The sequence below is a fragment of the Asparagus officinalis genome, chromosome 1 (genome assembly GCF_001876935.1).
Source record: "Asparagus officinalis chromosome 1, Aspof.V1, whole genome shotgun sequence".
NCBI classification, from domain to species: domain Eukaryota; kingdom Viridiplantae; phylum Streptophyta; class Magnoliopsida; order Asparagales; family Asparagaceae; genus Asparagus; species Asparagus officinalis.
Window position 1 is genome coordinate 115,978,088 of NC_033794.1, and position 24,551 is coordinate 116,002,638.

At 37.7% G+C, this 24,551-nt stretch overlaps 1 protein-coding gene across 2 annotated transcripts; it reads left to right on the forward strand.

The window, feature by feature from the left end:
• LOC109829130 (nephrocystin-3) lies at positions 1,354–21,281 on the forward strand. 2 transcript variants are annotated; one of them, XM_020396241.1, is made up of 9 exons: positions 1,354–1,445; positions 1,621–1,764; positions 3,260–3,530; positions 6,638–6,788; positions 9,643–9,865; positions 10,811–10,902; positions 11,049–11,184; positions 19,557–19,888; positions 20,672–21,281. In XM_020396241.1, the coding sequence occupies exons 1-9, from the start codon at positions 1,393–1,395 to the stop codon at positions 20,920–20,922; spliced, it is 1,653 nt and encodes a 550-aa protein (XP_020251830.1). In that variant the 5' UTR covers positions 1,354–1,392; the 3' UTR covers positions 20,923–21,281. The 2 variants fall into 2 exon arrangements, with proteins under 2 accessions (XP_020251830.1, XP_020251831.1); XM_020396242.1 differs by lacking the exon at positions 1,354–1,445 and having other exon boundaries at positions 1,636–1,764; positions 3,295–3,530.

The following is a 24,551-nucleotide window of genomic DNA, read 5'->3' on the forward strand; positions in this document are numbered from 1 at the left end:
AGAATAAAAAACTTAACATTTTACATGAAGAGTTAACATCTAACCATTAGAGATGACAACTATATTTTCGACTGTGCAATGAAACTTGAAATCACAAAGTTTACATCACACAAAGCCCAGTTTTAAAAAAAGTTCATTGAATACTTACATTTTAGTAAGAACTTTCTGATTTTTTTCCAGAAGTACAACCCTCTATATTAACAACAGTTTGCATGTGAATTTTCGTACAACCAATATTTCGATTATGCTCCAACATGCACTTCAAATTATCTTCATTATCAACTTAAAAACTCAGGTTCGGGTGCTTCTCATATTTATATATTAGTGATAAAGCATCTTGAGGTACTTTCAATCTTTTAGATACATCAAATTTCAGTTCAAAATATCTTGTTGTAGAACTTAGCATCAAGAATATAGCTTTCTCGCCTAAGGACACCATGCAAATTAAGTCTTTGGCGGCCATTGGGGGTGTTGAAAGTTATGATGACAGTTATGAGGAGTAATTGAGAGAGTTTTTAACGCGTAAGGGGTTATTGAAAGTTGAAGAATAAAAACCCTAATATCATAAATGAGAGAGTGAGATAAAACTATAAAATATATAATCCATGATGAGTTAGACCTGTAATGGAGGGAACCCGTGCTTTTTTCTCTCTGTTTTTGCCATCAATTCGTATTAATTGCGATGACAAAGATCACCGGGTTGATGGGTGAAGAAGACGGTTTCCGGGGTGAGAGAAGAGGGCATTTTCAGTAGGATGGTGAAAATATATAGAGTACATGTATAAAAGTGGGCTTTTAGGGCCGGGTCACACTTTTTAGTCTCTTTTGGGGCTAAAGAGCCAGAGAAAAAGTTGATAGGACTCGGCCACACTAGCTTGTTTATTTTGGGGGCATTGACACATTTTCCCAATATTTATCAATTGAATAAAATGTTCTTCTTTTGTCGGGCTTTAAGGGCGAAAACTGACCGGGCAAGAGAAAATATCATAGGGTTTTTTTAGATATCAGCCCCCAAATCTTCAATTATTCCATGTTAGTTTCTCAAACATTTGAAAATACAGAGAATTCCCTCAAATCTTAAGAGGTTTTGCAAATTGGTCCCTCAATGACCAAAACACCTCTCACCTTATGTCTTCCCCAGTAACTAGAACACCTAAGTTGAGGGGCATTTTGATCATTGAGGGACCAATTTGCATGACCATTTAGGATTTGAGGGACCACTGAGCAATTTCAAAGATTTGAGGCTCTAATATGGAATTATTGAAGATGTGAGGACTAATATAAAAAAACTCAACATGATATCGGATCCATATTAGCTCCCAAAAGTCGCGACCCGTTTACCCGTATTAAATAAACGATTGACTCCTCTTCTCTTCACCATTTTCAGCTGCTATGGCAATTTCTGTTCTCCATCTTCATCCTCTCCTAGTTTCAATCGATAAAAGGTAAACTTTTATACGTATTTTCGCCATCATTCTCTTTAAAATCCAATAATTTCAATCTTCCTTCTTTGGTTTCCAGGATTCTCTCTCTTGTTTATGGGATTAGCTTCAAACCCAATTCTGCACACCAACTGTTTGTTGGAATGCACATTAATCTTTTTCCGTTATTTGATTTCAGGATAAAGTACAAGGACGTTGTTTCAAGTTCTCTGAGCTATTTTGGACGTGTAGAATGCAGTAGCTGTAGATTTTATTTGAGAGCGAGATTGCAGCAGTGTGTCTCAGGGGAGGGATTTGTAAAGCTACATTGCACTTCCTTGAGGTGGGAGATTGATTCTTTTTCATTCTTTTGTTAGTTTAGTTTCAGGAATTGAACTTAGCAATGTTGAAACCCGACACAAATTGAAGAACAAAGCGCAGCGAAAACATTAACCGGCAATTAGTTGTTTACACACTACATTGTAAGCATGACTGAATATCTTGATATGTATTTCATAGTAATTCAATGAATATGTTTGTTTTTTTTTTGAGGTGTTATGGGTTTTTGTTTTATTCTTATTACGCATGCATATTTTTGCTACAGCATATTGACTACTCTGAGTTAAGTATGTCTATAATCCCTATGTAATGGTAAGGCCTTGTTTCCAAGTGAATAGAAAAAGTGTGCTTATGTTGAAATAATTTTATGACGGGAAGTATAAACAACCACATATTCAAGAGTTGTAAAAAGTAAGATGTTGAAATCCAAGATTTAAAGAAATTCGAGATCTAGGGTTTTTCGGGAAGAGTACCTTTATGATTTTCGTCTAGATTTTCAAGAGGAAGGTGAGTGGCTCTTGTAACGAAGTTTAAAATAATATTCTCGTTGCTCTCTCTGTGGATGTACACTAGGTTTGTTAGAACCAAATATCGTTTATGTTTCTAAAGGGAAAGATTTGACTCCTTAGTTGTGACGGATGATGAAACTGTGAAGATGGTAGATGACATTGCATGCAAAATCGTCGGCACAGAGAAAATCAATATTTAAGGGAAGGATGAGACTATGTATGTTCTAGAAGCAGTCTGGTACGTCCAGAAGACACGCTACAATCTAATATCCATAGGGGTGCTTGACTCAAAAGGGATGTTGGATCCAAATGCAAGAGGTGTTCATCATTGTCAGCCATAAGGATAGGCAAACAGAAGGAAAATGTGAGGACATCACTTGCTAAAGGAAGGAAACATGGTCTCACTGTATACTTTAAGTAATGAGCATATTGCTATGCACGAACATACCCAATATTGGCAAGTTGTTATTGTATGATTTTATTTACCAAAAAAAATGGTCCCTTGAGGGATTGATGTCGATTGTGTACTTTAATGGTTGAAAATCGTATGTAAGCCAAGGTACCACTTTAATTTGCCCATCGCTTATGGTTTTTCCTCAAGTAACCATGTTATTCTCTGTAAGTTGATGCAATTTCCAACATTCTATGAACCTATTCTACAAAGTTGTTGTTCAAACATAACTCACCTCATTTGTCGTGTTCCTGGATACTGTGCTTTTATCAAAACATCTATTTTGTCACATGGAAGATGCACTTTTATGTTGGTTAGCTTGCACTTTGAGATGTTTAGAGAGCCTGGCTATTTGTTATGCACAATACTGACCACAAATTTCATTTTATGAGCTGATCAACTGTGTTGTATGATTGGACAGTATAAATATCAGATTTTCCAATCACTAATTCTTATATAAGTATATGATAAAGATACTCCAACAAAAATTCATGATGATTTTGTATGTACATACGTAATTTGATAATTATTGTTGGTAGGTCAAAGATGCTTGATGACTTAAATACCAATGTAGATAATCTGGATGATCTTGAAAGGCAGCTTCAAGAACTCTTTGTTGAAATCAAAACTATGCTTGCAATGGGGAACAAAAATGATGCCATGTGTCTACTCCAAGCGAATTATGAGATGGCTAAAGAACAGGTGATTTGTGGTTCCAAAGGCATAGAGCAAGCTGCTCTCTTGGACATTCTGGCCTTGGGATACATGGGAGCTGGTGAAGTTTCAAAGCTCGAGCGCGTACTGCATATGGTAATTTGTTTTCCCTCCAATAATTCATGATTCGGTCTCATATACTGTCCAGAGCAGTATGTGCAATTTCAGAAACAACGCATTAATATGCTGGAAAGTTTTAACGAATAATGAAGCAATGACATCATATATAATGATGACTGGGAGGACGTAATATTCTCCTCATGACTAGTTACTAACTCTCCAAGTATTACAACTAAGTAGTTTAGTTGTGGTAACTAATAACAACTACCAGAAGTTTTCTATAGAGCCAATCTTGGGTAAATTTCATAAAACTCCACTGGACTTTGGGGTCCCTAAACTTAAATCATTGAATCCCCTGAGCTTCAAAAGTTTAGTAGAACCCCCTAAACTAAGTAGTTTACTTGTATTTCCTATTTAGAACTCCATACAATTTTTAAGAACCAATCTTGGGTAAATTTCACAAAACTCGTCTGAGCTTTGGTGTTTCACTCCCAAAACTTAAATCACAACTTTCAAATTTAAAGTAAAACCACCTGAACTCTTGGAAACTCTCATAAATGGCGTTAGCAGATAGAGTTAAAAAAATCTAAACTAACCTTTTTGTTTTTTTACCTACACTGACCTGAAATAGTTAAATATAAGCTATATTTAAAGTAATTGCCTTCAATGATAGTACCTAAGTGAGACAAATTTGGGGTTTTTGATGATTTATAGTGTTCAGGACTATTTTCTGCAAAATCCCCAAAGTGTAGGAGAATTTTGTGAAATTTGGCCACCAATCTTTGTATGTACCTTAGATATTTTATTTAGCATTTTCATATAAATTGTCTATATACAGAGAAATCTAGCACATTCATCATATAAGTAAAGGCCTGTTTATGTTAAGACAGTTTTTAGGCCTTACTCAACACAACAAAGTTTTCAGACATCTCCTGTGCCGATGAGCTGGTATTAAACTATATTGGAATTAGATATCAGGGCATCCATCCATGCAAACAACCCCTATTTCCTTAAAAGGGTTTGTATTCAAACTGACAGCTATCTAAAGCAAGTCTTTCAATTATTAGATCAGGTAGACGTGTACATATGGTGGTGATGGGGGTAGTCTAGCAGGAAAGTGAAGCAGCTCCCGCACTCAGCAGTTTGACAAACATAAAACACATGCTGAAAAAAATAAATTAAAAGTCATTCTACTACTTCCTTGTGGATCTTGTTTTAGCATTCTATGTCATTGAAAACATGTTCTGGCTCTTATTTATCAATTTTTTTGTTGTACTTCTACTTACTATTTATAAGAAATTACGGCTATCCAAGTTTCCAACCAGTTGAAAGAAATACATGAGAAATCTGTTTACTTCTTTCTGTACTTTGCAACAGATATCTACAATATGCACCTATGAACTATGTACGTGTCTTGTTACAATTTGAAGTTTGACACACTAATTGAACAAAAGCTAACATTGGAAGAGAGAACGCGGAAGGGAAGTGTTGTCTTTGTTTTTATTAGATAAAAAGGATTAACTGGGAAAGGAGGAAACAAAAAATGGTAGACAGTATCTTTGTTTTACTTAACCAGTCAATCAAAGGAAAGTCAACTTATGAAATTAGTAGTACATCTGTAAGCATTGAAACTTACCAAATCATGTTATATAGGACCATGCTCTTGAATACGTGGATGCATTCATTCACTTGTGATAGCCCAAGGGAAATTAGCATCGCCTCTCATATACTAGTTATTTCTTCATTAATTAAAATGCAACCCAAGGAGCCCAGATGTCTAGGGAACATATCAAATACTTTCATTTTTTTCAACCACTTAGAGAAGCTGACGTCCTTAGGCATAAATTTCAAGTTTTCCGCTTATAAAACATCAACCATGTGATGCATCCATCGTGGCCAGAGTGCAATTGTCTGAATCCTTGAATCATATAGTGGCATTAGCTGTATAATGTCTTTCTTGTAACTATAAATTCTGAGACATAGTAACTTATGTATGCTTCCAGAATTGCATGTACAATCCCTCTATGCTCTCTTGTGTTGTGTTTCCATCTCTAGTATTAGAAGAGTATTGTCTTCTTGTAATTCGTATCAAATACGTGAAGATTCTATAACGGATGTGTACTACCGATACATATCCAACATTTATTCTATGCATCTGGTTTTCTCATCCCCATATGTTGTTTATCTTTTGTCTATGAACAAAATAAGCAGGGGCAGAGCCACATGCAACTTCGGGATTATGTTTTAATCTGCTATTGCAATGAGTTCTTTTGAATAAAGTTTACAACTAGCTAGGGCTGAGTAGCTACTAGCTAGAGAACTACTGTATTTCTTATCGAGTGTGTTGGGTGGCTTGGGCCTAAGTAGCAACAGCTAGCCTGCCACCTCTCTTGAACATACACTTACTAAAAGTTGCAATGCCACAAATAGAAAAAATATATCCACACAATTTGTGAGTCTCTTGCCAACGATGTTAGCAATAAATTAGTGGTCAGCTATTACTTAGTCATACCCAAAATTATAGATTTTTAAGAATATATCAGTTCGTCTTGCTTTAGCATTTCTTGTTTCTAATGCAACTAAATTGCAATCACTTTCAGTTGTGAATTGTGAAAACAAGGCTTTGGAAAAAAAATGATCGATAGGTTTCTTGCAAAAACTTGGTTATATGAATTGGAAAAGTTCTTGCAGAAAATTTTACCACCAACATGATCATAGAGGAATATCTTTGAATGGTGTAAACACGTAGGAATTAATTTTGACGTTAGTGTTAGTCTTATGAAATAAATAAGGGGTTACTTATGTGTCTTGGCCCCAGCGAGGTAAAATTTCTGGCTCCGGCATTGATAATAAGATTGATATATGATGTGGAAAGGTGCAATTTCCTGAGGGGAAATGCAGATATAAAGTTCTTTTATGTACACCTAGTATTTTACTGCCCCTTGATAGATTTTAGCTCTGCACTAGATTTTACTGTTCCTTCATAACATTTTTATGTACAGCTAGTATTTTAGGGTCTATTCTCTTTTGGAAAAGTTCATTAGTTATAAAATCATCAATTAGGTGTTAAAATTGTCACTCATTCTCTTCCTTCCCCATTATTGGATTATTAAGACTCATGTTCTATCCTTGGTGATTAACAGCTGAAAGAGGTCATGAGTGGTCTACATGATGATATGCCACTAATGGATTCAATACTAATGCATATGGGAAGTATATATGCAAATCTGGGGAAATTTGAGGATGCTATGCTTGTATATGAAAGAGGGCTCAAAATTTTAGAGAAAGAGTTTGGTAAGTTATGTTGCTCAACTTTTCTAGCTGACTACCATCAGATGGTTGCTCACATGCTTTGTAAAATACTTCAAAAGTATGCATAATTTCTTGGGTCTGATTTGTTAGTATCTGCATATATTGTCACAGTGAGTGGAGAGCATATTGAGCTCTCTTTTATATGTTTATATGTGAAAATGAATAAATGTTGATCAAGGCAGTGGAACACCATGTAAGAGAAAAATTGTTTAATAGAGTAAAATCAGTAATCTTATAGTTATAGACACATAAAACTGACCATTGTCCACACAAATTTTCAGTTTCTTATTTTTTTTATTGACTATATGTAGTACACCAGCAAATATTGTAGAAATCTTTGATTCAGAGTATATTGAGTGGGAATGTCATGACAGTGTGGTAAGAAGGTTTGAGTTGTTGGTCAATAAAACTAAACTAGTGAACTTCGTATTTACATATACTTGACATATTTACAGAACATTGTTGGCTTATAGAATAGCAGATTGTTGACTGGTATCAAGTTCACATGTACTGGTAATGTTTAAAATCCCTAAATAAAGGGTTACAGGGTAAGTACGCAAGATGTAAAAAATTATAATATAATTAAAGATAACCAGGACAGATGATCAGGTGGCAAAGGATCATATTCTTCATAGAGGTCTCCAGACACTAAGAACACCTATCAAAAAGAAGACCAAAAGTCAAAAGACTTTTATCATATTTAAAATCACACAAATAATGGAAATGTTTCTTCCATTATCTGTACTGGAGCCTCTTATATGGTGTTTCTCAACATAGACTGAACTTCCCAATTAATGATTTTAGATGGCTTTCCTAGAGTTATAGATGACAGTATAATTTCCTTGTTCAACCTTTGGCAGATCATGGGGGACTCGTTTGTGTGTAATCGTGGATTATTTCAGTTGATATGTTTGCAGACTTCTTTGGCATATCTCTGACAAATTACAAAGCCCCCCACCCAGAAAAAAAGGGGACAAGAAGACAATCTTGATAGGAAAGTCTTTAATTCCATATTACATATAAAGTATTTCTTCCTTCCAAAAATTGACATGTTCATCTATTAGACATGATAGCATGTCAACTTTCCTCACGTATAAATGGTTGAAATGCCAAATATGTGTAGAAATAAGTATATCATCTTCCGTTTAAGTAAATAGTTATTTTTTCTAAGAGACAAAGTAGAAACCATTTTAGCCCCGTTAACTTTCTCAAAATCTAAGAAAGATGAGGAAAGGAGATTCACATATATTAAGAAAAAGGGGTTTTTGCTTTTAGACCCATTTGTTTACTCCCATTTATTTTTAAACCCATGTACTATTATTTGTATCTTTAAGCCCAATTCACATTTTGTATTTATTTTTAAACCCAATCTTCAAAATATAAAAATAAGTGGTTTTGGGTTTAAAGATAAATACAAAAGGTGAATTGGGCTTAAAGATACAAATAATAGTACTTGGGTTTAAAAATAAATGGGAGTAAACAAATGGGTCTAAAAGCAAAAACCCCTAAGAAAAAAAATATCGTTGTCCCTCTTTTAGTTTTTTTGAGACCTGCGGTGTATAACATGATAACATCCCATAACCGTGTGAAAGTGTGACATTCACGTCAGTGTTTGAAATTATAGTTCATTCCAACGACTAAGCAATCCACCAGGCAGTCATGTCATTTGAATCTAGCATGTCCTTGAAAGATTATACATCTTTTGACCTTCTCATGTTTTATCTCAAATTTTCTTCGAACAAATTACAGGTGAAGGTGACATTGATACATTTTACTGTATAAACCAATCAAGTAGTTTTTTTATCTGCTTGTGCGTTGGTGCTTATCTTTATCTGCTGCCTTTAGAGCTTCTCCAACCGAACTTCATCCCATCAATTTGACGCAAAAAAAGTTACTATTTCTCCTCCAACCGAACTCTTAAGGACTTGATTAGGGTTAGGGTTTTGGGGGAGGAGGGGGAGTTCTTGAAGAGGCGGGAGAGGGTGACGGGGGCCGAGATCGCCGGCGGCAGCTAGAGTGGGGCGTCGGCGGCTGGAGATGGGCTGAGGTGAAATGGGGAAGATGAGAGAGAGACACTGGGATTTATGGGGCCAATCAAAGGGGTATTTTAGGGTTTTGACATTCATTCTGTATAAATACAAGTAGTAAAAGTATTGTATTTTAGAATTGGGTTTAAAGACAAATACCAAAAATGAATTGGGCTTAAGAATACAACTAATAATGAGTGGGTTTAAAAATAAAGATATGTAAACAAATGGGCTTAAAGACAAAAACCCCTTATTATAATTAATTATATGTATTATATAATTATATAATTATATAATTTGTTAAATATTTTTAATTTCAAAAAATGTTAAAAGATAAGAATAATAAAAGGAATATTCCAATTTGGTGTAACATTTGGTGTAATGGGTTGGAGATGGAATAGTAATTTGGTGTAAAAACTACACCAATTTGGTGTAAAAACTACACCATTTTGAGTTTTATGGTTGGAGATGCTCTTAGGACATAAATAATCAAGCCATTCCACAAAAATGATTTTCTCGGGCATTTTGTTTATGCGCAAACTGACTTGCTTTGGAAGTACATAGATCTAAAGTCTGTTTATCTAGAATAAAGCTCAGAGCTGTTAAGAGCTAAACTGGCATGCTATCAAAAGGCTACATTTCTTAATAAATGTAGTTCTGCTGAAACCAATTTTACCCTCTAAAATTCAAATATATAACTTTACCACTTCTCCTGCATAAAGAACATGGTAATTTACATTTATCTCCAAACTTTCTATTTATTTGAAGATGTTTATTTGGAAAAATTGAGATTATGATTCTTATTGCAGGAAAGGACAGTCCTTTTCTCATTACACCACTTATGGGAATGGCAAAAGTCTACAGGTTACTTGGAAGATCCACAAAATCTGCAGCTCTTTATCACAAGTCTGTTGACATTGTAGAAAAGAGTAGAGGAGCGGATAGTGAGGAGCTTGTGGTACCTTTGGTTAGCCTCGGGAATCTTTTTATTAATGAAGGAAAGGCAGTGGACGCTGAAGCTTGCTTTAGAAGGTAAGTAAACATTTCATCGTGTTTGGTTGGATTAGCTACAAGCATCAACAAGTATGTATAAAGCAAGCAGAAAAAGACATTATTTAGAATCATAAGTAATATGCTTTCTGGAATTGTTGCTCAAGTGACTCTTATAGCTGTTGTGGTATATGTTACCTGTTCTATGCTTAGCTTAAAATGTTCCTCTTCTAAAAGATGACTATCTCATTCAAACATTATTGAGCATTTATAAGTTCAGAGTTTTTTTTAATAAAGATAATCTTGTGAAACTGGCCTTGCATACATTACAAGTCAGAATTGTGTCTATGTTGATCACAACGGCGTGTTATGTACTTCTGCACGAGATCAGAAATGTCTTGAACATCCCATGTCCATGTCTTAGTAAAACATTCATGTCCATGTTTATGAGCCATAGATTATGATACCATACTTAAAATTAGGACATTGCTTGGGATAAATAAATAGTATGTCATTTTCCGAGAAGAAATACATCCTAGATGCGCACACCTATCCCGATCTAACATGAACAATAGGTATCAGACACATTATTTATCCAAAACCTAGTACATGTATTTGTCTAGAAATACGCATGTCAACACAGTAACTTACAGTTTGTTCGTATTTTATTGTGCCAAAACAAAGGCATAAATGAGTTTGTCTTTTGTTCATTTGTATGTTTCAACTATTTGAAAGTTACGAGTAATTCCTATCTAGCCCAGTAGGGAGTTTGAACACCCAGAGGATTCATGGAAAATTCCTTGTGTCTACAGATAATAGCATCAAAGTGTATTAAAAATGTTTTATTATATTCATATTCATCCTGATATTTGTTGTAGGAAATGTCATAGTTTTGATATATTTCAGGTCGTTTCTGTTTGTCATAATTGATAAATCCAGCTTTTACATGGTGCTTATTTATCTGAATTTCCCCTCTGCCTTGTCAAGAATTTTAAACATATACAAGAAAGCTCATGGGGATAATGATGGAAGGGTAGGAATGGCAATGTGTTCCTTGGCCCATGCTCTGTGTGCAAAAGGTAACTTCTGTTGTCAAATGTTGCCAGTAGGCAAGTTTCATCTGAGCCAAAAATATTTGGCACATTAAGCTGGAACCACTTCTAAGATCATTTATTTTTCCATTTTCTTTTACATGTTTGATTAACTACCTTCATATATTTCATAGGAAGCGTAGAGGAAGCAATATCCATGTATAGAGGTGGTATTCTAGTTATAAAGGACTCAGAATATGTGAACATAGATGATGATATTCTTGAAAAGATAAAGATTGATCTGGCAGAGTTACTTCATGTCACGGGAAGGTAAGTGGTGCAACTGTCTCATCGAATTTAAACAATATTATGATCTAACATAAAGTACACTCTGATTACAAGCATGTTTTACTCTTCAATGTTGTAATTTGATCGTAATAATCCATTTATCCACACTTATTTACATTATTTTACCATCTATAATATTCACCAACCTTCAATTTTATATTTGCAATATCTTTCCTAATCTTCATCAATGTCCTTAAACTATCAAGTAATATCCAGCAGGATGCCTAAAAGCATTGGTTTGAGTGAAAGATCACTTTTTTTTCATTTCATGGTCATTCGTTGAATATCAGTACTTACTGATGAAAATGTTCATGGAGGCAAAACACAGCTCTTATATCTGCATAACATTTAGAGATTTATAGAAACAACATCCTTACAGTTATCATTCACGAAAAGAGGGAAGAGGGAACACCACCTGGTAATGTTCTTATAAGAAAGATCTGCAAGAAACATACAACTTGGTACCCGTATGTGCAATATACAAAGTGTTAAAACATATCTAACATGTAATTCTCTTAAAACATAGTTGAAGAGTTCTTAAAATGAACCAGCATATTGAAAGGATTAACTCATAGGTTTGCTTCATACACACTGTTACACGACCACCACCTATTAGCTTTTAGCTTTGGAGTTAGTTGCTGTCTGATCATAGCATGGAGCTTTGGGATATCTTGGATTATCTCATCAGACCACTGAATTTTAAGATAAGCGGGCCTCCACTTTTTACTTACCGCATTTGTTCTTCCTTTCCAAACAAGTCGTCAATGCTAAAGGCATTTCACGTGGCTGAATAGCCCACATGAGGGTGACTATTAGATGTTGTTAGTCCATAACTTATCAATTTAGCTTTTGGGTGCAATTCGTTATTTGACTTAGTGGAACACTCTAAAATGGAGATCAAAGTCGCATGAGCAGAAGTAGGGAAATAAAGAAGAAAGGTGGTTGGGAAATGAAGGCTTCACATTATGGTCACCCTCACGCCATGGGTGGGTTCTCATTTTACACAAGAAAGTCATTTCTTCCAAAAATAATAAATCACCTTTCAATGACTGTAATGGAAGATTTTGATCCTTTTATTAGGTAAAACTAACTAAAGGCCTACATGATCTAGTCCTAGAGCAGGGGTGAAAATAAAAGCTTCACACTTTTATGTACTCTCATACAATTAATGACTTCTTGCAGTGTACAACAAAGTCAAACTTCTTCAATTCTCCATCATTGAAAAGAAGCAAGCACTTTCACTTTAAAAAAACAGATTTTTCCATGTCCTTATACAAATTCATTTTGTTCTCTCTGCACTTTTTATATTTATCCATACCTGCAGTTTTGCATTTATTTTTGTGGATGTACTTTTCTATTTAATGAAAAAGCTAATAAACATCGATTCATCATATAAAAGAACATTAATCCTCTGTGACAGCTAGATCATTAATCACTAATTATCATTAAAACATAATCACAACTAGTATAGGGTTGAACTCTTTCTTGGTCAAAAGTAGCTAGCTTTTGTTAAAAAGTAAAAAAGTTTACTCTTAATGAAAATGGATGAAAAATTACTCAAATGGCAACAATTCCTATCTTCAAGTTTGTGTCCTCGATCCAGGTGAAGAGAGTTCTGCACCCAAAGAATCCATAGCTACTTTCCTTCTCAAGGGCTGTGCTGACCCAACACCAAGAAGCTTGGGCAGGATGAGAAATAAAGAGGTGCTATGGATTATCTAGGTTATAAAAAAGCATGACAAATGAAGCTATTCACTAGGCCTATCTTACATTTCCATGTCATTGTAATGTGAAATCTCAGATTTTCAATTTAGATTCACTACAAGCTAACACACTCCAGTACATTACTAGCTTTAGGAAAAGAACTTTTCCAACCAGAAGTCTCAGTGATAAATTCTCAAAAGAAAGAGAAAAAGATAAGATAACAAGGATGATCTCTTTGTCAAAGATCTCCATCAATGTGATCATTAGTGGCATGCTGCTCAACAACCACCTTTTTGGTTTCCATTGTCCGAGACTTTCTCCAGTGGACACTGTTTCCAGCCCCATCCTGCATGTCGTAGGTAAATACTGCAGGCCATCATCTATACATGCCATTAGTGAACATAATGAGTATTGTTTAGCTCCTATGCTAGTTCTTCAAGCTCCAATTGGTACAAGCACCTTTCCGCACTAAATCAAAATTGGGACCTATCATGTGTGACTAAAAAAATCCAAATCCGTATGCTAGGATAGAGTTGAAAAGATAATGTAATTAAGGAATATTAGAGGGGTTTTGTGTAAATGTGAGTGTAAGGCTATATAAGTCATTCTATCAATGAAGATAACCCTAATCTTTCTACATGGTATCAGAGCCAAATCCACCGCTCACCTAGCCGCCTCCCTACTCTGAGCCAAATCCGCCCTTTATCGCTCAACTCCCCCTAACCGTGAAGTGAACTCATCTTCCGCCGCCTTCGAGAGCCCAGCTCGAACCCTAGCCTCCGTAACTCCATTTTTGTCGAGGATCCAGACGAAGACGAGTGGGCACCAGGTCGACAGGGCCGAGGCGCGTGGGTGGGCCGAGTACAGGTGCCATGCGTGGTCCGACCCACTCTTCCTGAACTTGGGCTCTCCTCCTCCGACGAAGACAAAGGAGGACGCCGTCGTTTGAGATCTGAGGACGCGGTGAAGTAACCGACCCGGAGCCAGCGAAGAGGTACGAGGAGTTCTCCGGCGGCGATGATGGAGAACTTGGGCGTAGATGACCTCCAGTTGACCTTTCCGGCGGTTGAAGAGGCTCCGTTGTGTTTTATTTGGGGGGGGGGGGTCTTTGTGATTCGGTGATTTGGGGAAGGGGATTCTTTGTGATTACGGCAGAAATTATGAAGGGAGAGAAGATGACCAGGACGGCAGGACTATTGCTGATTAGACTTCATAAAAAAAAGAAGAAGAAAAAAATGGAATCTGTAATCTGTATTAGATGATTTGTTTTTTTTTCTTTCCTCGAATTGTAATAGCTTGTTTAGGTTCCCTCGATAGGTCAGTCCTCGAACTGATGAGAGGAAGAACTGATATCTCACATTGTTGAGATATCTTGCTTTTGGTTATTGTTTCCTTGGTGAAACAAGAATTCTTGTTGATCTAACTCTCTTGTTGTGCTGTCGAAGTGCTGTTAGAATTTTCACGACGCACCACAAGAATACAAGTCGGATCGATGACGAAGACTGGAAAAAATCTGATGGAGGAGATCATCAAGAAGTTGAATCCTGATGAGATCTTAACACTGATGCAACTGATGAGGTTGTCGAAGGGAGAGGGCTCGACAAAGCCACCACCCAAGAAGGTGGAGCTTCCGCCTATCGATGTAAAGCTCGATGGACCCACGACATATCTAAGTTGGTCGCGACGGGTGAAATATACCCTTGCCGGGAGGAGCCTGGAGGGATATCTGACAGGGGAGAAAACTGAACCGGCTGAGGGCTCCGCAGAAAGAGATGAGTGGAAGTCCACTCATATGTTGGTGTACATCTGGCTTCTGAATTCTGTAGTCCAGCCAATTGCTGCCACAGTGGATGGTCTTGGGAGGGTGCAGGATGTCTGGGAGAAGCTAAGGAGGACCTACGATGGGGTGAGAAATAACCTGAGGGTATTCCAGATCGAGAAGGAGATCAGCGCTATAGTCCAGGGAGAGAGGACTGTACAGGAGTACGTCACAGAGCTGGAGCGCTTGTGGTGAGATCAGCGCTATAGTCCAGGGAGAGAGGACTGTACAGGAGTACGTCACAGAGCTGGAGCGCTTGTGGTTTGATCATGATCACTTCTCGCCCCTAGCAAGCTGTAAGGACCCGGAGTGCAAGGAGCGCGAGGTCTCTTTGCAGAAGAGGACCATGTTTTTTTTCGAGGTTTGACTCTAGCGTATGAGTAGAGGACGACATTGCTACTAACCCAGACGAAGATCCCACCACTGGAGGAGGCAGTCTCGGTCATGATACAGGAGGAGAGCCGTATCAGGCTACAGTCTGGGATAGGTGGACTTACAAGGGAGAAGTCTGCACTAGTGGTATCCAACCCGGATAACACCGGATTCAGAGGGGAGACTAGGCAGTGCTTCAACTGTGGAGAGATAGGGCATCTGAGACAGATGTGCCCTAAGCCACCCAGGGAAAGGGACTGGGGTGGACGTGGTTAGGCTGGAGGCCGTGGTCGTGGAGGCAGGCGAGGTGGAAGAGGAGGCCACCGTGCAAACTTGACAGTGGCAGAAAGGGAAGAAGAATCTGAGATGATCTTCACTGATGAGGATCGGACACTCTTGGCAGCACTGAGGAGGAAGCAGAGAGCAGTAGGTGATGTGTCTGAGGGGCATCTACTACTATCTCTGGAGGAGACTATGCCAATTACGCCCTTCGCGCACACCCAAATGAGGAAAGATCCACCGTTTGGATAATGGATTCTGGAGCATCCAGACATGTGACAGGCAATGTCAGTGAGTTTTTATCTTACACTCACTTAGCAGAAGCAGAGAGCATTCAGATCGCTGATGATACAGCACAGGATGTGGTTGGTAAGGGCACTGTTAGTTACACATGTTCTATAACTTTATCTAATGTTCTGTATGCTCCTTCATTTCCTATTAGCCTGTTATCCATTAGTGCCATTATCCTCCAACTAAATTGTATTATTTCTTTTGACATTCCCAAGGTGATCTTCCAGGAGAAGGGGATGGGGCGAAGACTTGAGACTGGGATATGGCGCAGTGGGCTGTGGTACTTGGACCATAAAGGGATGGACTCAGCGCTGACATCTGTGATAGAGAGGACGAGAACAAGAGGAGCTAAAGTGTGTGCAGAAGATGAGTTGATATTTTATCATCAATGGATGGGACATCCGTCATTTGACATTTTAGGTAAAATGTATCCAACCTTGTTTGGAAAAGTAAATAAACAAAAGCTGTAGTGTGATGCTTGTGAGTTTAGGAAGCTGACTAGAAGCTCTTATGTTAGTTCGGGTAATAGGAGTTCTTGCAAGTTTGAAGTAATACACTCGGATGTATGGGGACACTGTCCAGTTAATTCTATAAATGGATGTAAGTTTTTTGTTACATTTATTGATTGCTTCTCTAGAGTCACTTGGGTATATCTTATGAAAAACAAAAGTGATGTTGTTGGCTGTTTCAAAGATTTTCATAAGCACATCCAGACTCAGTATTGTGCAGCAGTAAAGGTGTTGAGGTCGGATAATGAGACAGAATACACCAACAGAGCACTTGAGGAGTATCTGTTAGCTCAGGGGATTCTATACCAGACTACATGCCCATACACCCCAGCTCAGAATGAGGTAGCAAAGAGGAAGAACAGACATCTCTTAGAAGTTGCTAGGAGTATGATGATGACAATGAATGTCCCAAAGGTTTTGTGGGGACAAACAGTCTTGACTGCTGCTCACTTAATTAACCGGACGCCTTCAAGTGTGTTAGAGTGGAAGTTTCCCCATGAGACACTTAAGGGAGATAAAGGAGGGGGGGCCCTACCATTGAAGGTATTTGGTTGTGTGTGCTTTGTAAAGGATAACAGCCAATCGGTTGGGAAGCTAGACCCTAGGGCTGTGAAGTGTATATTCGTGGGATACAATGACACCCATAAAGGATATGTCTGTTAGAGCCCGGTGGAGAAAAGACTGTTTGTCAGCATGGACGTGCGGTTTCGGGAGCTTGAGCTGTATTACACAGTGGGGGTTACTTCACCTTTTGGCGACTTGCCCGATACTGGAGGTATTAGGCGAGAGTGAGAGAATGGTGAGAGCTCAAGGGGGTCAATCCCAATTTCGATTCCGTACTTAGGAGAGAAGGAGGATGAAGACGAAAGGGGAGAGGAGGAGAAAAGGGGTGTTAGGCCTACAGCTCAGGGGGAGTTGCTTACATACAGTAGGAAGGGGAAGGAACCAGAGGTACCTACAGTAACAGCGTCAGTGCCTAGTCCCTCGTCCAGCTCTGCTCTAACTCCTGAGACACCTACACCACCCTACACTCTAGGTAATACCATTCTTACTCCTACCCCTCTCCCTACTCCAATGTCAGAAAGGAGGACTAGTCGCAGTAATACGGGAAATCCTCCTAAGAGATATGGTTGGGATCTAAATCATTCTGTTTCCTATTCTCACATATCCCCTTCACATGGAGCATTCATTGCATCATTAGATTCTGTTATTATACCTAACAGCTGGCAGGATGTTAAGAAGGACTCAAAGTGGAAGGCTGCTATGCATGAGGAGCTGGGGACTCTTGAGAAGAACCACACGTGGGAGTTAGCGACACTGCTAGCAGGAAAAAGAGCAGTGGGATGCAAGTGGGTGTTTACTGTGAAGCAGAGCCCAAAAGGAAAGGTTAAACGATACAAGACACGACTGGTAATAAAAAGGTACAGCCAGACATACGGCATTGACTACGATGAGACTTTTGCACCAGTGACGAAGATGAGTACTGTTCGAACGCTGATCTCTTTGGCAACAAATAGTGGATGGGAACTACACCAACTTGATGTGAAGAATGCGTTTCTTCATGGAGATCTAGTGGAAGAGGTGTATATGGAGATACCACATGGATGTGACACAGGACAGACAGTAGATAAGGTCTACAGGCTGAAGAAGTCTCTGTATGGACTAAAGCAGTCCTCTCGAGCATGGTTTGACAGGTTCAGGAGAGCCATGGTTAGTATGGGATACAGACAGATCAATGCCGACCATACTGTATTTTTCAGAAGAAGTGAGGGTCACATCACTATGCTGACAGTGTATGTTGATGACATGATCATCACAGGGGATGATGAGAAGGAGATTGCTCAGCTCAAGGTAAGGCTGAGCAAAGAATTCGAAGTGAAGGGTCTGGGTCAGCTTCGATACTTTCTTGGGATAGAGATAGCTCATGTACCTAAGAGGATTGTTCTCTCCCAGAGGAAGTATGCACTGGATCTTCTTGCAGAGACGGGGATGTTGGGGTGCAAACCTGCTACTACACCGATTGATCAGAGTTTCAGGCTAAGTGCTGAGGCAGGAGAACCTGTTGATCGTGAGAGATATCAGAGATTGGTGGGCAGACTGATCTACCTGAGTCACACACGTCCAGACATCTCATTTGCGGTGAGCGTGGTGAGCTGCTACATGCATGACCCGAGGAAGGGTCATATGAATATAGTATATCAGATACTTAGGTATCTGAAGAGGGCCCCTGGCAAGGGACTAAGATTCAGGAGGAGTGGCCATGTGAACATTGAAGGCTACTGTGACTCAGATTGGGCTAGCTACGGAGATGATCAAAGGTCTACCTCAGGGTATTGCATATTTGTAGGAGGCAACTTAGTCTCCTGGAAAAGCAGGAAGCAATCTGTGGTGGCGAGATCAACCGCTGAAGCAGAGTACAGAGCCATGGCCTTGGGGTTGCGGAGTTGATGTGGCTGAAGAACATGCTGGTAGAGCTGAACCTTGATAAAGGTGCCAAGATGAGTTTGTGGTGCGACAACAAGTCAGCTATCAGCATCGCCAACAACCCAGTTCAACATGATAGAACTAAACACATTGAGATTGATAGATTCTTCATCAAAGAGAAGCTGAATAGTGGGTTACTGGAATTAGGCCATGTTCCAACTAAGGAGCAGGCTGCAGACTGCTTGACTAAAGGACTTAGCTCAGTAGATCTAGCTAGAGGGTGTGACAAGATGAGCTTAATAGATATCTTTCGCTCATCTTGAGGAGGAGTGTTGAAAAGATAATGTAATTAAGGAATATTAGAGGGGTTTTGTGTAAATGTGGGTGTAAGGCTATATAAGCCAAGTCATTCTATCAATGAAGATAACCCTGATCTTTCTACAGATAGTAAAGGTGCCTTCTGTGGAAAGGGCTTTATGGCATTTTCATAGTAAATGACTTTACGACCTGTTTTTAAACTTACCAAACTGCATGCAATGTCATATTAACTAAGGCAGTAGCTCAGCATCTTTTATGTTCTCTTCTTTAATCCAATACCTACTATGATACATGGGTTTAAATGTTCCAACATTTCTCTCGTAGAAAGAAAGATCAAGATTTCTGTAATAGAGGGGTGCAGTATAACTTGTCTACACAAATGGTCGAAATTTTACCCTGTAAATAACTTGAAAGTCTTGAGCAAGGAATAGAGCTTCAGAGGTACCCAAGAATATTTTTGAGTTTATCAATTATTTGATCAACATTTTCTCTCAAGATTTCTATGTTAGAAACCATCCAAATTTATTGCACACACCAAGCAGTTATCTATTGTTTATTGCAGTATCTTACTCAACATGAGAGATGTAAATTTCCATAAATCTTATAATTCTTCATTTTACTTGTTTTCATTTTCTTAGGGAACAGGAGGGCAGAGAGCTATTGCAAGAGTGTTTGCTAATTACTGAAAGATACAAAGGGCTCGAACATCCAAGTGCAGCAGCTCACCTTGTAAACCTTGCTGCTTCTTATTCACGGTCAAAGAACTTTACAGAGGCAGAGCGCTTGCTGAGGACATGTTTGCAAATTATGTCGAAATCAGTGGGACCCACTGATCAGTCGATAACTGTTCCCATGCTACATCTTGCAGTTGCACTCTACCATCTAAAGAAAGACGAAGAAGCTGAGAGTTTTGCTCTAGAGGTGGCACGCATTAGGGAGAATGCTTTCGGAAAAGAATCTCTTCCAGTTGGTAAGAGCAATGTTTCCTTCTGTTGATGATTGTCAGCTTATACTTCCCTGAATTGGTTCCATGAAACCATTTTGATTAATGTTGGATGCGTTAGCAATACTTAGCATAGGAAAATATACCTAGCCATATATTATAGTTATCAAATATTCTGGGTCCATCTTGTTCATCCTCATTATTAAGGATTAACATTACCAATTTAAAAGTGGAGAAACCACTTTCTATGTCATAATTTTCCCTTGATATTTAGACGGTTTTGATTCATTCTTACTAGTAAATTGCATATGACCCCTCATCTATAAGAGGGGTGTTACCTGCAATTTATCTTTGTAAAAAATGGCAACCCTGTGGTGCTAATGGCGCTAAGTGCTACTTAATGAGTTGAGGCGTGTTAAGTACCACTGAAGGTATAAATGAGGGAGCTTTACTGCAATTTAACCTCCTTTGTATAATTAACACTATTGCCCCTTGTGGGTTGCAACAGTTTCCATTTTCATCCAAGCCAAATCATAAATGTCCATTAAATGTTAGACGATTATTGTGATTCAAAAAAGTGACATCTCTATTGTCTAATTGCCGCAGAGAGAATCTGAATCCATGTTAGTTGATATATTGTTTCCTCATTCTTAATTAGTGCAACTTGGACGCTTCAATGTACTTGTTCACCTGGACATACTAAATTTGCCATATACTTACTGAAAAGTTCTCACTACATCCATTCTTTTACTTTATGAACACTGAGGGACCCATGCTGATAATTTAAGCATATTTTTTTTGATCTTGCAGCTGAAGCCCTTGACTGCTTAGCATCGATACAGACAAGATTGGGGAAGGATGATGCAAATATACTAGCAAAACTGCAAAGGATTTTGAGCATTCAAGAGAGAGAGTTAGGGTACGAGAGTGAAGTGACTGTTGAAACCTTGAAGAAGGTTGTTTTCTATCTTGATAAGATGGGGAAGAAGGAAGAGAAATCTCCCTTGGAAAGGAGATTGAGGTCCCTAAGAGCCAAAAACAAGCAGAAAGTTTCGGCATGAGATAAAGTATCCAGCAATGTCAATCCATGGCATTAATAACCCATCAAAGAGATTTTCATTGTTGGATCAAGAGTGTAGTTTATAATGGTTTCTCTAAAGAAAATGTTAATATCGTCTATGTTGTAGATAGATACTGTAGGTAGCTATGGGGATCGTTTTATGCAGCACCGGTTCACAATTAGCTTGGTTCCATGAAATGTTTGAAAATGTTGTAGATATTTCATGAGTAATGGCCTTTTGTTTTCTAGATGTTGTGTAGTTGTTTAGGGCCATTTGAAGCTTTGTTTTGTTGATGTAACACAGTTATTTTTTGTCCGTTCACTTGGTAATCTGTATAAGAGTAAAGCTTCATCCATTCACAGCCATTTGCCCACTTTCTTGGAGTAATTTCTGTAATGTGCTGATAAAAAACTGAATAATCTAGATAGTATTGAAACCATTAACTTACATGGATAATTTATAAATGTTGAATGCAACATTTGTTGCTGGAAATCAAGTTCTGTTATTTGAACGTTTTCAATTTTATTATAGGAAATGCATTTACAATGCAAAGTGTTTGGTTGAAAAATATTTTTTGAACTGCTAAGTTAAACTATTAAAGAATAATTGGATTAAGCATCTATATGGGTGAAAATCTCAATGATCTCTGTGTCGGTATATCTCGTATAGATGACCAGGTTAAACAAAATCTAATTTTTCATATGATCGAGAATATTATATGAGATTCTAGATAGAGCCTCTTTGCAATGGAAATATTCAAGTTTTAGTAGATATAAATGTGTTCCAAAATGTTTTTTAGTAAGGCAAAACTGGGCCAAATTTGAACTAGTTTTTTCTAGTTCAAATTCTGACACTTAGATTTTGTTTGACAATTACCCAAAAACTAAGCCAGATTCAGCACTGACTAATCAAAAGCAAACCCAAAACTGGGCCAGGACTGAAAATTGGAACAGGTTCAGTCTTGACCCAATTCTAGGAGTTTGCCAAACACACCCTTAAATTAGTTCTTTTTTTAATCAACCTCTATACAGACCAATACTAACCTAGTTAAGAAAAAACTAGTCCAAACTCAATCCTAGTTTCTCATCTATCAATATCTAAATTTATTATGTCATGAAACCAAAGCATCACTTCTAAAGAAGAAAGTCTAATTTCTCTGCTTAAATTATGAAGCTCGAGTTTAAAGAAGTTTCAAGTCAATGGATTACTTGTTTAATATGTTGTGTAGAATGGTTGACTTGGATAAATGCTCCAGGAACTCTTTCCTAGTGACTAATTAACTAATCATCAATTAATTACTTCAAGATATGGGTTATTACATGATCCAATTTGAATTCTTTATGGTATTTTTTAGATATTGGTCCCCTAAATTATAGATATTTTGATACTAGCCCCTCGAATGTTTATATTTTGATATTAGCCCTCTGGATTATCTTATATGCTGATAATAGTGAGGAAAACTTCATTTCTTTAACTTTTTTCTTGAATGGACAGTTATATCCCTCTCCTCCCTCTCCCCTCCAACCTCTTCCTCTGTTAGGGGTTTTCGTTCCCTCACCTACTACGATCCTCCACAACTAGGAAGCCAATCACAATCTACAAGATAGAAAATACTAACAATCAAGAAGAAGAACACCAAAATTTATGTGGTTTGTTCGACCAACTTAGACATACATCCTTAGGGCAATAATATAAGAAATTCACTATGCATTAAGGAGAAGTACAAGAGGAACCACTCAACTCTCATCTCTCAATCTCTCAACCTTGCTTATATAATCAACGCTCATATTCCCTCCAAAGCTCTCTCTCTCTTTATTATCGTTTGGACGGACAAAAACTGTGAAATCCTCTCCCAATATTATAAGCTTTACACGGAAAAAAACTATGAAACCCTCTCCTCTCACACACGATCTTGAATTTGGTTTACACCCTCTCCTGACCTAGATGACAAGAATAATGCCTCTCTCATTAGTTTTCCTCCAACATTAGAAGATTAATCAAAGTCCTATCTCTAGTATTTCTTTCTAATTAGAATATGATACAAACTCCTTATCATGATGATGCCCAGTCTCCTAATCATAATAGACCTCTAACTCTAACTAGCTCTCATGAAACTATACAAAAAATTAAAGGCACAATCCAAACACCCTCCTCTCCGTCCTTGACTGCTACCATTACCTCCTCTTAGCCCTCTTCCTTATGCGATGGTGGTGGTGTTGGTGACAGTGGAGGACCCTAAAAAGCTGTCAGAGGAGGCGATGAAGGTGAAGGAAATGGTGGTGAAGGAGATGGAAGTGAAGGTCATTGAGGTAGCGGAGGTGATAGCGGTGGAGTTGGAGGACGTGGTGATGGAGAAAATTCGCAGAGGTGCGGGTGATGGCAGAGGAGACAGATGGTTGGTGTTAGCTCAATCGTGATTTAGGATTTTGAATGGTAAACCTAACCGAAGAACTAGTATCAACAAACTAAGATAATTTAAAGGATTAATATCAAAATATAAAGATTTGAGAAACTAATATCAAAATATCTATGATCTAAAGAAACATTTATCTAAAAAACCCTTCTTTATATGTAGAGTTCAATTATTAATTTATTATGCACATCGTGCATTTTTTTTTTTTACCAAAATGCAGAGCCATCCCACTTCATTGCGAGAGAAAACGTTTATACTTCTTCATTATATACCCAACTCTTGAATCTTGATACGATATCAGTAAAAGAAAATCTCATTGCACCAAGGCTCCAATCAAATCAGTTACACACCATGTATTGTTTATTAGTCTCATACTCTGATTACCAATACTCTTAATCTATGGCTCCATTGGGCAAGGGGTTAAGATGGGAGGATTACGAAGAAGAGTTAACTTAAATAATTCACTAGACTGGGTTAAAATTAATTAAACTCTAGTTAGATTAGATATCTCAGATGAAGGTTTACTTTTGCTTGTTTGACAATCAAAAACATATTTAGGAGATTGATCGCTCTAAGTTTAAAAAAAAAAATACCCATTCTATCCTATTAAAAATGGAGCTATTACTAATGATTTCCGGAAAAAATATATTCCCAACTCTTTCATAAAATATAAGTACAGAATAAATTAGTTATTGTGCACATTTATAATTTGCAAAAAAGAAAATATTTTTTGACAAACTGTAATAGGTATGTTGTTAATGCGTAATGCAAATTGTATATGTGAAACTATATTTATCCTCAGATGAAGTTGAAACAGTGAATAAATATGTTCACAATTAACGACAAGGAGAACAAGAAAGTAATAAGAAAGAACTCAAATTGGCTAGTCTCTCTTCGATCTCATATGAAAATATGAAATTGGCCACAATCTCTCTTCTCTGATGACTGTACTTCAACTACCGTCCAGCGATGACAGGCGGGTTAAATGTTTTGTCATCTAAATCAGCAGAATAATTAGCCGGTTGATATGGTGGGTTAACTAGTCTTAACCTTTGTACACATGTTAACAAATCTCTCGGTCAAAAATGTGTGTTTGGCATGTTAGTGAAGGGTTACATCTAGCGCATTTGGGTCTGTTTAGCTCAGACCCGAAGGAAACTAGATAAACCGATGAGCTTTATTTTGAAACAGGAAGTAAACATGATTAATAAGACAA

Coding starts and splice junctions, on each gene's coding strand:
- LOC109829130 (XM_020396241.1), top strand. CDS start 1,393: ATGGCAATTTCTGTTCTCCATCTTCATCCTCTCCTAGTTTCAATCGAT. Junction 3,531..6,637: donor TCGAGCGCGTACTGCATATG/GTAATTTGTTTT, acceptor GGTGATTAACAG/CTGAAAGAGGTCATGAGTGG. Junction 19,889..20,671: donor AAAAGAATCTCTTCCAGTTG/GTAAGAGCAATG, acceptor TTGATCTTGCAG/CTGAAGCCCTTGACTGCTTA.